The sequence below is a fragment of the Notothenia coriiceps genome, unplaced genomic scaffold (genome assembly GCF_000735185.1).
Source record: "Notothenia coriiceps isolate Sejong01 unplaced genomic scaffold, NC01 NC01_scaffold00037250, whole genome shotgun sequence".
In the NCBI taxonomy this organism is placed as follows: Eukaryota; Metazoa; Chordata; class Actinopteri; order Perciformes; family Nototheniidae; genus Notothenia; species Notothenia coriiceps.
In genome coordinates this window covers 7,708,700-7,722,398 of record NW_011369951.1, presented here as the reverse complement: position 1 = coordinate 7,722,398, position 13,699 = coordinate 7,708,700, and the positions used below count along the sequence as shown (strand labels likewise).

Sequence of the window (13,699 nt, the reverse complement as noted above, 5' to 3'; positions counted from 1 at the left end):
CTAATATTTTTCCTTTTTTTACATATTATTCAGTATGAAATAAAGAAACATACATTGACTATCTGTTGCATACACCCCCCAGAAATCAACTGCCAAAAACAGTTTTTAATGTAAGATAAGGACTTTAAGGTTGCTTAACATGCTAACTCACTTCCAGGTTATCCTTATTGGATTCAGCACCAGCTCCCCTGAAATCTGAAGGACTTACATGTCATGAAAACGTCTGTGATGGGGTCGCTCTCGTCCAGCCCGAGGATGGAGACCACGCTGACCTCGTAAGACGAACCAGGGGAGAGCTGTGATAGGCCGAGGGTGGAGTCGCCTTTGTCGATGGAAACTGACACCGGCTCACCTGCAGAGACACACAAAGGAGAGCAGAAATGTGTGTGTTAAGCTGCATCTACTGACAATAATCTGCAAGTCTAAATCAGTAATCACTAATATTGGTTGTATCAGAAATATGCTTTGCCTCCCTGTCATCAATTATTACTCATAACAATACAAAACATGGGCCAGGCCAATTGTGGTTGAACCAATGAGAGCTGACTCAAGTATGTTAACATTTTGGATTTCTATTAAGCAGCAAATAGCAAAGGCTTGACAAATATTATGATACTCATTCACCCCCACACATTACAATGCAGAATCTAATTGCATAGTTTGTAGAATTTAGAGGGTTGCCTGATTAAAACAGTTGATTTTAAATATTATTACAATAACAGGACTGACATTTCTGTTACTTCTAAAAGATATCTTGTCATAGAAATCAACTAAAAAGTACAAAAGTACCAAAAGAAGTTGGGAGTTGTTGAACAACTTAAAGCAGGATCAAAAACAAAAATCGGTACTGTAATAAACGCTTTGATACTTTAGTAGGCAGAAAAATTAGGTTATAGTAAACTTTGTAGAAATAATTGACAAAGGAAATCCGATACCAATACATTGAGATATAAATGATGCTAATTTTCAGGATCATATTTGTATATGTTTCTCTTTATTTTTCTCACACTGCGTCTGCTGCAGCACCTCTTTTCACCCTCTGTCTGAAACCAGAACCCAGACTGCTCTGATTGGTTAGCTGCCCGAGTGTTACATTGTGATGTCACTATGTTACGGAAGTAAACAAAGGGGGCGTTTCAGGCAGGGGGGAAGTGTGTGGGAGAGAAACTCTCTCTGGAGGGAACACAGGCATTTTAGACTTTGCAGACCATTTACATGCACTAAAACCTGTAGAACACTACAGGCCATAATATAGCCTCTTTAACCCTTAGATGCATAAAGTAAGTGGGTCTTCTTTGACCCACTTATGGAAGAGTGTAGGGTCCAGTCACTCGTGCGTCTAAGGGTTAATATTGCGCCTTTCACACCAGCGCTTTTCCCGCTCTAGCTCCGTGCTAGAGCTTTTCTGGTTCAGCTCCGGTTTCCCTTTTCTGCTCCCGCTCTGTTCACACCGCCCAGAGCCCGACTGGTGCAGCCGCTGCTGCGTCATGACGTCACCGTTTACATCGCTGATTTGCTCCCCAACGGCGCTCACAACAACAACAACAACAACACAACAACGGGGGACTGCGTCGGGTCGATGATCGTGTTGCTTTTAATCATACAAAGTCAGATTAAATAAAATAACGACTTCTCCAAGCTTATACTTTTTTCCAGAGTGCCGTGGTTCATTGTTTATTGATGTGTTTCAGCGGCATTTACCGACCGCTGCAGTGCTGTTCGTCCACTGGAGTTTATTCTCCCGTTAGCTCCCGGTTAGCTCACACTGCAGCGGCCGCTCTAAAGTATTGACTGTCTGACTGTCACACAAGCAGCTGATACATATCCCCAGTTCCCCTTAAGTGAATGTGTGTCATTCTGAATTGATGCTGTTTGGCATCACAACGCTGTTATGAAAGTTTCTCTGGTATAAAATGGGTGATGTTAGCATAGCAACCGAAGCTAAACTGACTACTTGCTATTGCTATCCTATTGTGGCATAAGCCGTTTTCTACAGGCACATTTTACCGGCGTATTTTTCATTATGATTCTACTTGTGATAGTCGGACATGACAACCTGTGCAGCCCATGTATGGATTCCATCCGATAGCTGCTATAATAAAAAACAAAACGTCTGCCTGCTCTCCACAATAATCAATAGCAGCAAACGGATGGTCAAAGTAAGGCACAAATAAACAGAATCACACGAAGCCTGGTTAGTGTTGCCTGACTTTATAAAGTGTGTTTTTTTTTATAAGTGTGTGGTTGCCTTCTAGTCACTTTGCTCAGCGCGACTGCTTGTAGGCAGGCATGAGGAGATTCTTCAGTCGACCCATGTTCAGGGGAGGTGAGTTTAGTTTCCTGCATGCCTCGACGTAAGAGAGACGTAAGCGACGCCGCCTCTTAGCTCCGAAGCTCTTGCTTCTAGACCGACACTTTTTTGGAACTGGAGGTGAACCGGATTCCGGAGCTAAGAGGCGGCGCCGCTACGGTGTGAACAGGAAAAACCGGTACTTTTCAGGCTCTAGCTCCGAGCCGGCGCTGAAAACGCGTTGGTGTGAAAGGGGCATATGTGACGGGTTGGGAGTGAGAACGTGTTGGACATCACTATATCACAATCGTGCTTCTTAGCGCTCCAACAAATTGTACGTGAAAGGCTAAGGGGTGGGACATTTCTAACACATCTAAGTTGTTGACCAATCACAACAGAGCATATAGTTAACCAATCAGAGCAGACTGGGCATTGGTTTCAGACAGAGGGTTACATTAAAGCATGGAAACACGTCACAGTAGGCACACAATTAAAATAGAAATCTGAACATTATCATAATAAGTCCTCTTTAGGGGACGCTTCAAACGACATCAGAAAGCAAAAATAAATAGCATAGAGAAGAAGTTATGTTTAAATGTATAATTTTCTAAGCTACTTTTCATTATCTTACCCCTCCACTGACAGGACCGTAGCTGTGGCCAGATTTGTCAGGCTCCTCCAGATACAGCGTGTAGAAATCTGGCCTGAAGGAAAATGTCATTTTTAAATAAAAGTATATTTTCAACACCAGAAACACATGTTTGGTATTTTCTGAATGAAAGTGTCCTGATTCCTAAATGGTGAGCGACTAGTTAGGACAATAACAAACCTGTCAGCGTCTGGCAGCTGGAGCCACTTCAGCACAGTGAATACTCTTTCTTCAAACGGCACTTTACTAAAAAATAACAAAAGAGAGAGAAATGGCAGTGGTGAACCTAAAGTCTTTAAAAGGCATTGAAGGAGAAACAGTGACATCAGAACATTTTTATGAATTGTATCAACCCCAGTTAAAGGTGGCTTTGTTGCACTTATTGGATTGAGTTTGTTTACACGCAGGCTCACTGAAGGAGAGCAGTGGTGACTGGGTTTGCCTGGATACCATTTAAACATTTATTTTTGGTTAAATTACATTATTTCATCCCTACAGAACAGTACATACATTAAGAAATGCTCTGTCAGAATATAAGTCCATTGTGTTGTTACCCAATGGCCAGTAGGCTACCAGCTTTATAAAACACTACACTACTGATTTAAAAATGATCGTTTTACTTCCGCGTCCACAAAAAGTGTCGGTTCCACTGCATACCGACGGCTGGAACTGCGGCAACAGCAAAGTTAAACTGACCGCAGCACTGATCAGGCTTTTCAGCAATTGTCCAAGTCTGTTAAAAAATGTTCTCCATTAACCAGTCTTTAAACACTGTCAGAAGCCATACTGTCTTCCTGTCTGGCTTCTTTTACTCTTCCCTTTAGTTTTTACTTCCTGTCTGCCTTCTTCTACTATACTCTTTGGTGTTTACTTCCTGTCTGCCTTCTTCTACTGTACTCTTTGGTGTTTACTTCCTGTCTGCCTGCTTTATTGTACTCTTTGGTGTTTACTTCCTGTCTGCCTTCTTCTATTGTTCCCTTTAGTGTTTACTTCCGGTCTGTCTTCTTTTAATGATTTCCGTCTCTTTCGCTATTTTTCATTTCTTCATTGGGGACAGTTAAGCCATCTTAAATCAATAAATTTTGGGTTCTCCTCAAATATAAAAATAAATATTCCAAAACTAATCCTCAGTTTTTTCTAAACGAGAAAACTTATGTTTGTTGTCCATAACTGCCGTTAAATTTACCGGACTACTTTCTGTGGATTGATACGACGGCACAAAGTCCTCCTTAGCAACAGTTGTCTATTCTTTGCAGTATGTTGGCTAGTATTAATAACCTCTGAAATTTCCAAATTGACCAATCAGAATCGAGTATTGAACTCTGTACTCTGTACCAACTCTTTATATATCCATGTCTTATACACACTGCCGGGACCCATATTCCTCTGCTGTATCTTGAGACATACAGTAAGAGCCATGATTTGACAGATATTTGAAAGAATTCAATGTTTCTTTGACTCTATTTAGGTAACTCTTGTTCGGTTGGTTTGATTTTCCAGGAAGGAGACCAGCTCCATCTGTGGTGTCATTAAGTGAAATACATTGCTTTCGTGAGGATAAATGAACTAAAGTCAAACAGTAAATACAGCACTGAGAACATCCAGGATGTAAATGCAATGAAGGTGTTTGTTTACCATCGAAGGATAAACAGGCCTTAATCGAGCAATAATGGGGAGGGAAGAGTGTCCGCAGTTAAGGCATTAAAGGTTAAGAGCAATAAAGCAATTCAATATATGTGTACCATCCCACCAGGGGCGGATCTAGAAAAATATTCATGGGGTGGCAAGAGGGTGGCAGGAGAATTTGAGGGGTGGCATCCCCTGGCAGAAGTATATGCTGATTTAATCGCAGTCATATCAATCAATGTTAACTTGGAAAGCCACAATATTGATATTTTAACTAAATAACATTTGGTGACATTATTGTGGCACATCAGTAAAGCCTCTCATATAAATATATAAGGTGGCAAGACATAATTTAATTAATTTTAACTGAATGAGTTGGTTTCACTCTTAGACCAGCAGGGGTACCAAATGTATGCAGACTGCTGCAATAAGTACATTAATTAACTGTCTCATCGATGTGTGTCTGTATGAATATGATAATATTAACAATCATATTATTCCTTTAATCTTGCTGGGAGACTTCAACGCACATGTGGGCAATGTTAGAGACACTTGGAGGGGAGTGATTGGGAGGAACGGCCCCCCTGATCTGAACCGGAGTGGTGGTTTGTTACTGGACTTCTGTGCTAGTCATGGATTGGCCATAACAAACACCATGTTCGAACATAAGGATGCTCATAAGTGTACGTGGTACCAGAGCACCCTAGGCAGAAGGTCCATGATCGATTTCGTTATCGTATCGTCGGACCTGAGGCCGTATGTTTTGGACACTCGGGTAAAGAGAGGGGCGGAGTTGTCAACTGATCACCATCTGGTGGTGAGTTGGGTCGAGTGGCGGGGGAAGCCTCTGGATAGACCTGGTAAGCCCAAACGTGTAGTTCGGGTGAACTGGGAACGTCTGGAGGAGGCCCAAGTTCAGGAGGCCTTCAACTCACACCTCCGGCGGAGCTTTTCGGGCATTCCTGTGGAGGTTGGGGACATTGAACCAGAGTGGTCGGTGTTCAAAGCCTCTATTGCCGAAGCCGCGGCGGGGAGCTGTGGTCTCAAGGTCCTAGGTGCCTCAAGGGGCGGTAACCCTCGAACCTCCTGGTGGACACCGGTGGTCAGGGAAGCCGTCCGACTGAAGAAGGAGGCCTTCAGGGATTTGTTATCCCGGGGGACTCCCGAGGCAGTTGCAAGGAACCAACAGGCCCGAAGGGCAGCAGCCTCAGCCGTGGCCGAGGCAAAGCAGCGGGTGCGGGAGAAGTTCGGAAAAGCTCTCACACTCGGAGACTTAACCGTGTGGTGGGAGACTTAGGGGGAAATTTTTCCCCTTGGTGGTGGGCCAGACGGTGGGAAGCATGACAAAGGCTGAGGTGCGTGAATCTCTGCAGTTGGTACTGTCCAGGGGTGTGGTCTCGGAAGTCGTAAAGCCCCGCCTAGAAAGTAGGGGGGCCGAACGGCCTTCAAACTGCTGTAGTCACTGGGAGGGGGCCTCTACCACAGCTAGGGGGCAGGTAGAGGTCGGTCGACGGAGGTATGGAGGTCGAGGCGGAGATGGTATCTCCCGCTACAGCCCAAGTCCTCAAGGAGGAGTTTCACGAGGAAGTTGCGGGTTGGAGGTAGTCAAGTCCAGTTGTTTCAGGGTAGGAATGACATGTGTCGAACCTACCAAGGGAACGAGGGGGAGGACTCCACAGCCTGTCAAAAGGTCTTGTTAAACCCCGCGGGCTTCNAGATCTTATTTCAGGCGTCTCACCTTAAAGTCCTTATCTTGCGTAATTTACCCAACAAGTTAATGCATTTTGAAACAGTTCTATGATCTTTCAGCTACAGTAAATTACGCAAGATAAGGACTTTAAGGTGAGACGCCTGAAATAAGATCTGTGGTTAGCACACATTCAAGACATTATCGCTCTTTCTCTATGACATCAATAGGTCAGTGAATACCCCTTCCTAAGCTTCTATCTGTCATACAAAAAGGGAGCCCTTGCGATGCTAACCTCAGGGCTTGTTTAAATAAATATGTTGTCAATGCACCGCTCTATGAGGGAATATAATACATATTGAGCAGTCTGTGTTTATTTTAATCAAATAACTCAACTTCGGAAATATCCCTATATGATTCATTCAGACCCTATTTCTTTAAAACGGGAATTTTAAGTTGTTGTTGTTTTTTTGACGCAAAGGATTCCTGATTTTCTTTTTAATAAACGTTTACCTCAAGAAAAAATAAAGACCGAAAAGCAAAACGCAATGGCTCCTCTTGTTCCTCTCTACATGTCTGCAGCAGGTGCAGGGTCTGGAAACCATCTGAGCATTCCTCCCTCAGAGGAGGGTCCTGGATGTGTTCACAGCTCTGTTATTTCAAAACACTGATGTGTAACTGTTGACAAACCAAAGTCCATCTGTCTCGCAGTGTAAATTCTCCATCTGCTCTCTTTATGATTTGCTTTTTTGGCAATTTAGATGTTTCTTTTTGATATGTTGTTCCCTTTGAAGTGTTCTGTCGTTAGCATTTTGGTGCAATTCAAGATCAAATATAATAAATGATCACTCCTTTATCTCTCTCTCAGTGCCTGACCCGCCTACAGACCTCCGGGCCGTGAACGTCACAGACACCAAGGCCTTGTTGCTGTGGCGACCAGCATTGGCTGCTGTGGATAAATACGCCATTGTTTACGGCTCTGGGACAGGTGAGCGGTGTCCTCAGAAGAACCTCAACTTCATGTTTCTGGGCTCAATCAAACATTCATTAAGTAAAAAATCATTATAATAATACACTTTATTTGTATAGCACCTTTCATTCACAAAGCAGCCCAAAGTGCTTTACAGGAAACATAACAACAATATTAAAATAATATTAAAATGAATACAGAACAAGATAAACAGTGATAATATGTTAAAATGCAACAATTTAAAAAACAAAATGTAAAATAAAAGCAAAACAGAAACAAAATGCAGTCAAACATGGACAATGGTACTAGTGACCCAAATTAAAAGCCATATTAAAAAGATTAAACATTTCAAGGGAGTTTGCTGTTGTAAGATCCACGGGGAGGCTGCTCCATCGTTTAGGGCCGTACAAACAGAACACAGCCTCCCCAGATCTCTTGTGTGATACCCTTGGCATTTCTAAAAGCAGGACACTGGAGGATCTAAGGGTTCTTGTTGGATACTAAAAAACATAAAAAGAAAGGCAGTCGCTGAGGTAAGAAGGTGCTAGGTGAGGTAAAGCTGTGTAGGTTAATAAAAGGACTTTCAAATTGATTCAGGTAACCAGTGGAGTGATGCCAGCACAGAGGAAATGTGTTCTCTCAGCGTTTTGGACTAGTTGGAGTTTCCGTAAGGGTTTTTTAGGCAGGCCAGTAAAAAGAGAATTACAGTAATCCAAGCGACTTAATTTAAAGCATTAATTATAATCAGAATCAGAATACCTTTATTAGTCCCACAGAGGGGAAATGTACAGCGTTACAGCAGGAAAGAGCCACAGACAGCTTAGTGTTGCATATCTTACATGCATTAAAAAAGTACTAAGTTATAATATAAAAAACAAACAACACAACAATAAGCTAAAAAAGTACTAAGTTATAATATAATAAACAATATGCAANAAAAGAGACTTTACACCGTCACGGTTCTCTCTGACCGTTGATGGTGGTGTATAGGGTCGATAACAAACACTTGCTGCGGACAGGCGAAACGCTGTTTGGAGGCAGTCACTATTCAGTTGTCGAAGACACTAACCTACTTTGTATGTAAACAGGGTTTTTTTAGGTTGAGACAAGAGGATTGTTTAATGGCAAGGGTGTCTTGATATTGACGTAAGAGGTAAATGCAAATCGATCTTTTGCATAAAAAGGTTCGAGGGTTCGCAATGCAAACAATACCTTGCATAGAGGTAATGCAAATAAAAGATGTATAGAACGGTAAATAACAAGAACGAAATATTATTTACTATTATCAGTAAATATTTATGATAGTAAAATCTCGATCGTGTATAACTTTAACTCTTAGCCCGAGCTATATACGCAAATTTAATATTTTACGTCATCCGCTCCGAACATTAAAGCGCGTCGACAATCGACGGAGGTGTACTCGGTCCGTCTTTTATTATACAAAATTGTACCGTTTTTCCGACGACACAGCAATAACGTGCGAGTTTGTATTTTGTTTAGGTCTCAATGCAAAAGACATGAAGGAGATTTCTTCTTTCCCTGTCATTTTCTTCGCGAGACACTCGAAGTCCGGGAACTAGCCGTGCAAGTTTACTGTCGCAAACCAATGGAAGTTTTCCACCCGCCCGACATTTCACTGCATCGCTAGATAGATACCGTTTTTGGCAGGATAAATAGAGATGCATTTAATGTACGGTCACAAAATAGAAAAGTAAATCGTAAACAAAAACGTACAAAATTGACCCTTCGAGAAGCCGACTAACCTAAAAATCCGGCGTTACGTCGCAACCCTATACCACAATTACGCTATACTTTAAGTCTCCAATTAGCGCAACCTCATCAGCCTATTAGGTTTTTAGTCGTACGGATTTGCAATTAGATTGTCCCCAGCCGTTGGAGCAGGGGGAAAAACTAATACTTCACGGTAAGTTTGTTTATATAAAATAGTCGCACGGCTGCTAGCGCTTAAATAGTTGCACACCCCCGCCTTGCCCCACTAAGCCCTAGCCGTCTCACCCGCCTCTTTTTGATACCCTCAGATAGTGTAAATTTTAATACAATGTTTGAGTTTAATTACCCCGAGTTAAGTGACCCGCGAAGTGTTTGTTGTTGGTTGTATTAATTATATTTAAATTTTACTTCTTTTGTAATAAGTTCAAAATGTATTATTGAAACTCTATTTATTGTGCCCGTCTTGTACTCGCTTCGGTCGAGAGATAAAGGATTGAGAGGGGGAGAGAGAGATGGACCTGTTCTGGTCACAGTGGTCTACGGATAGATTACGTCGAGTGATCTAGGTCATTACTTCACCTGTTGGCTGTGCTACTTCTTTGATTTATAATATATATTGACTCAAATCGAGACATAGGTCTGCCATTCGTATGTTATCGACACCAATCACACAATCCAGATTCGAGAACACACAACGAACGAAGGCGAGTGTGCAGACTAGGTCGTCCCACCTCGACGTCTAAAAGACGTTAAGGTGGTTGTGCAACGTATGGGTGAATATAAATAACAGTAAAAGCCTGTGAAACTTTAATGAATGGTCACTGGCCACTTCGGTTAAAACCTCTCTGAACCAAAACGGCACTGTGTCTCTTTCTATCATGTACATAAAATCAGTAACGCTAGCCGATAGAGCGTCTAGTCCGTAGAAATCTCTCGTGCTGCTAAGTCCGTCTCCACTCATAGCTCAGCTGTAACTACTGGCTTAAATTGTTTGTGTAAATTTTTTATAACCAAATTTGTTCGTATTTATTATTCCGTGCTAGCAGGCAAGTCACAAAGAGTCTTGTGTGGTACGGTCATGGCGGTGACACTATCCTGTACAATATAAGTTTACTCTCTAACTCGTTCTAGCGGTGACCGATTTAAATGATGTTTCCTGTGTCGGTGCGTTTTTTGACGCCGTAAACATGTCGTTATGAATACCCATGACCGTTAACACCTTCCGTGAAAGTGAAGACACACACTTTGCTAGTCGTGACGGGTGCCTCCTTTCGCTCTTCTTTCAACGGATTCCTCAATTTTCTCTCTGTCCCGACGCAACCAATGGAAGACGTCCATTGCCTCTCTCTGGGCGAGATCTCGCCGCCAAAGCAAGTCCTATGGCTTTTTATGTTTTAAATAATTATAAATATTGTTTACGGTTTGTGGTATAAGGTGAATAAGCGTTCACACGGGTGACCAATGCCACGTGCGCACGGTGGTCACGGTCTCTCAACTGCTGGGGACCAGTTTCTCAGAATTGAAGGGGAAAAACACAAAAAGCATTGCACACAATTTAAACCTATCAATGTTGTTTAATTAATAAAGATAATATGGTGTTTTTGAGTTGATGAGTAGTGGAGATATCAATGTCAAATCAACCGACAGTAAGGAGAATACTTACTTCCGGGTGTACAATTCTCCGTTATCCAATGGGAATGGACGCTCACATTGCCTTTAACAGCCGCCGACATAAACGGATGCGGTGCTTCCTTGAGCGTCAAATACCGCCACCGATGGGAATACATTGTAATCAGTCGAAAGCTCTTTGCGTCCGTTTATGAATCTGAAGGAGCCTCGGCGCGTCCCAACTGCACGCCACAGGACCCTGACCAAGCGTCGCTCCTGGACGTTTAGGGAGTGAGAGTGTGTTGGTTTACACTATTCACCCACCAATGTGGCGTATATCCATAAAGTCTGTCTATTCAAATTTCCCCGGTGGCACCGGTGTCCTACCTGTGAGAACCTATTCTTGTTCTGCCTGTGCTATGCCCCTTTCCCACCAAAGCAGTTCCAGGGCCAGTTTGGAGCTAGTGCCGATTAAGCACCAGTTCTTCTTGTTTCCACGGCAGCGGGGCCGGCCCTTGGCCACGAACCGGTTCTTATCGGGCCCTACTCGAAAGCAAGAACCAAATGGGTCACGCTTACATCAGAGGCGGGGGCAGGGGCGCTGAGCAAAGTGACTAGTAGACAACCACACACTTGTAAAAAACACACTTACTGTATATAAAGTCAGGCAACACTAACAATGCATAGTGTCATGCCGTTTGTTTTTACCTTACTTTTATACACCATCCATTCACTGTTTCCCGTTTTTAAGACCAGCACACTACCACATATTTTTTCCTGTAATTTTTTTATCATATCAGCTATAGGGTGGAATCAGTTCATGGGCTACTACACAAGTACAATCATAAAGAAAAATAGGCCGGGTAAATGTGCCCGTAGGAAACGGCTTATGCCACAATATGATAACAACAAACAGTCGAGACAGTCAGATGAGCTTCAGTTGCTATGCTAACATCATCTCTCTAATACCAGAGAAACTTTAATGACGGCGTTGTGATGTCAAGAAGCGTCAATTCAGACAGACACACATTCACGTATGGGGTTAAGGGATTATGTATTTGTTGCAATTGTTGCTAAAAAGAAGAAACGGTTTGGAACCAGAAGAGCACAAGCACGGAACTATAACTGGAACTGGTTTGGTGGGAAAGGAGTATTAGAGAGTGCCATAACCAAGCTCCACTTCTATCTCAGCACCACCTTGCACTCCTGGCCCGATTAGAAACCCAAGGGCATGGCTAACACAGCACAGAAACTTGGGCAGTGACAAATTCCCAACAAAGCTTTTCTCTGAGGAATGAAACTACCATGGAGGTTAAAGGAATGAGAGGCAAGTGGGAGACCGAGGGAGGTGGGGGAGCGAGAGACCTGGCATGATGAAAGGACATGTGGCCTACTGTGACAAATGTTTTCCCGACTCGTGATTTATCATGGTGAGAGAGCAACACCCACAGCAGCCCCAGCCAAACCACTGCAGTTGTATATTGATAAAGACTTCTCTTGGAAAAAAAAGGATTGCTTTTTTACATTGTTTATTCCTCCATTTATTTGCGCCACAACTTCATACACTGTATTTTAAGACCATGAGGGTCTGTTTGCAGTTTATTGTTGGTCACTTTTAGCCTATGAGTCATTTGGGAGAAACTGTTTATTATCTTAACGCCCCTGTGGAATAAATGCTTACAACATTTGGAGCCACTGTTCTATTTCTCGTTTAGACGGAGAAAAAACTGCTGATCCTTACAGTTTTGTGGCTTACTTTTTATTGAATGAGTTTTAAAGGAGAACACTGATATAACACCAGACCAGTTGCATATAATTAGGAGGCAGGTTGTGTTATTTTCTCTGTACTCTAAATCCTATTAAATTACTTGGAAAATGTGGGGTTTTTTCTACATGGTTAATGAACAGACAGTCAGTCACATACATTCTGATGTGACCAAAATGTGTTGTTCAGTCCTGTGATCCCTAATTTGTGTTTTGACCCCTTAAATAAAACAGTGTTCACTTGCTTCCCCTAGTCGCTGGTTGTGTTTTCTTTTTTGGTTTGAATTACTGTTAGAGGTGCACATTTTCAAAGAGGGTAAAAGATTAGAGAAACGTGTAAACAAATCAACATGATCTGGTGATATTTTTCTGCTCCCCAGCTTGTAAACATCTGAATGCCAGACCCTTTGCAAGCAGTTGTTAGTTTTGGTCTGGTTAACACAAAATTGTAAATTTGTACTTAGAATAATTCGTGCAGTTTGTATTCTCTTTTACTGCCTTTTGCCGTGTCCATGTACATTTCTGTCTATGGACACATTTTGTTACTGCAATATTGTCGCAACTGTGTAGATGGAGAAAAAAATGTTACAGGTGTGTGTCAGATTTGAAGAGGGTTGTGGTCAGAGAAAGGAGAAGGGACTATTGGTATTTTTCTCTCCGTGTCACCTCTAGTCGATGAGGTTGACTGTTTACCTCGTAATGAAGTTTGTTATAGTATGCTGGCTTTCTAGCAGGGCTTTCAATGTGTAAGCAGGCAATGTCTGGAGGCTTGCTTTACAGTAAATGTAGCAGGAAGTGTTATTCCTTCAAGAGTTGACGTATCAGCCATCTTTTTACCAGCATGTTAAATAGTATTATTTGTAATGGAAACTGCATAACTATATTATCTTTTCCATCAATTTCATTTTAAGATTTAGTTTTCTTAAAAGGTTTTAATTTAAAAAGTAATTTGCAGTGAGCTGAGATTTTGAAGTGTATTTTGTAGTGAATGATATTAAGCATTGACTTAGAGCCATCCTGAAAAACCCCATTAAATATATCAACCAATCGCTGTTCTCATTCGTAACACTCCGTTCGATGTCTCACTATGGGATGTGCCTCATCGCGGAGCAAACAGAAGCATCAATCTCATTACGCCAATCCTGATTGGCTGGTGATCTTGACGTCAGCGTCAGGGAATCCACCCGTAGTAGGTAGCTTTGCGCTACCGCGATGCCGGTCCATTCGAAACACCTCTTGTTCTGCGCGCAGGGCACACTCCTGCTCTATATGGTAGCCGGGCCGTGGTCAGCACAGTTCTATCAGACTGGGAACCAAGCTATCAAGCTGCTGATCGGGGTCGTTAGGCGGCTCTTGCCGGCGTACTTCCGTATA

At 42.4% G+C, this 13,699-nt stretch overlaps 1 protein-coding gene across 1 annotated transcript in view; it reads left to right on the top strand.

Moving 5' to 3' along the window:
- The window catches only part of LOC104967243 (mucin-5AC-like), a 44,560-nt gene that overhangs the window by 25,091 nt on the left and 5,770 nt on the right, over nt 1-13,699 (top strand). Inside the window, exons 4-5 of the mRNA XM_010796660.1 lie at nt 7,121-7,240; nt 9,700-9,707. Of these exons, the coding sequence (XP_010794962.1) occupies nt 7,121-7,240; nt 9,700-9,707 (128 nt within the window). The remainder of the gene's footprint in view (nt 1-7,120; nt 7,241-9,699; nt 9,708-13,699) is intronic.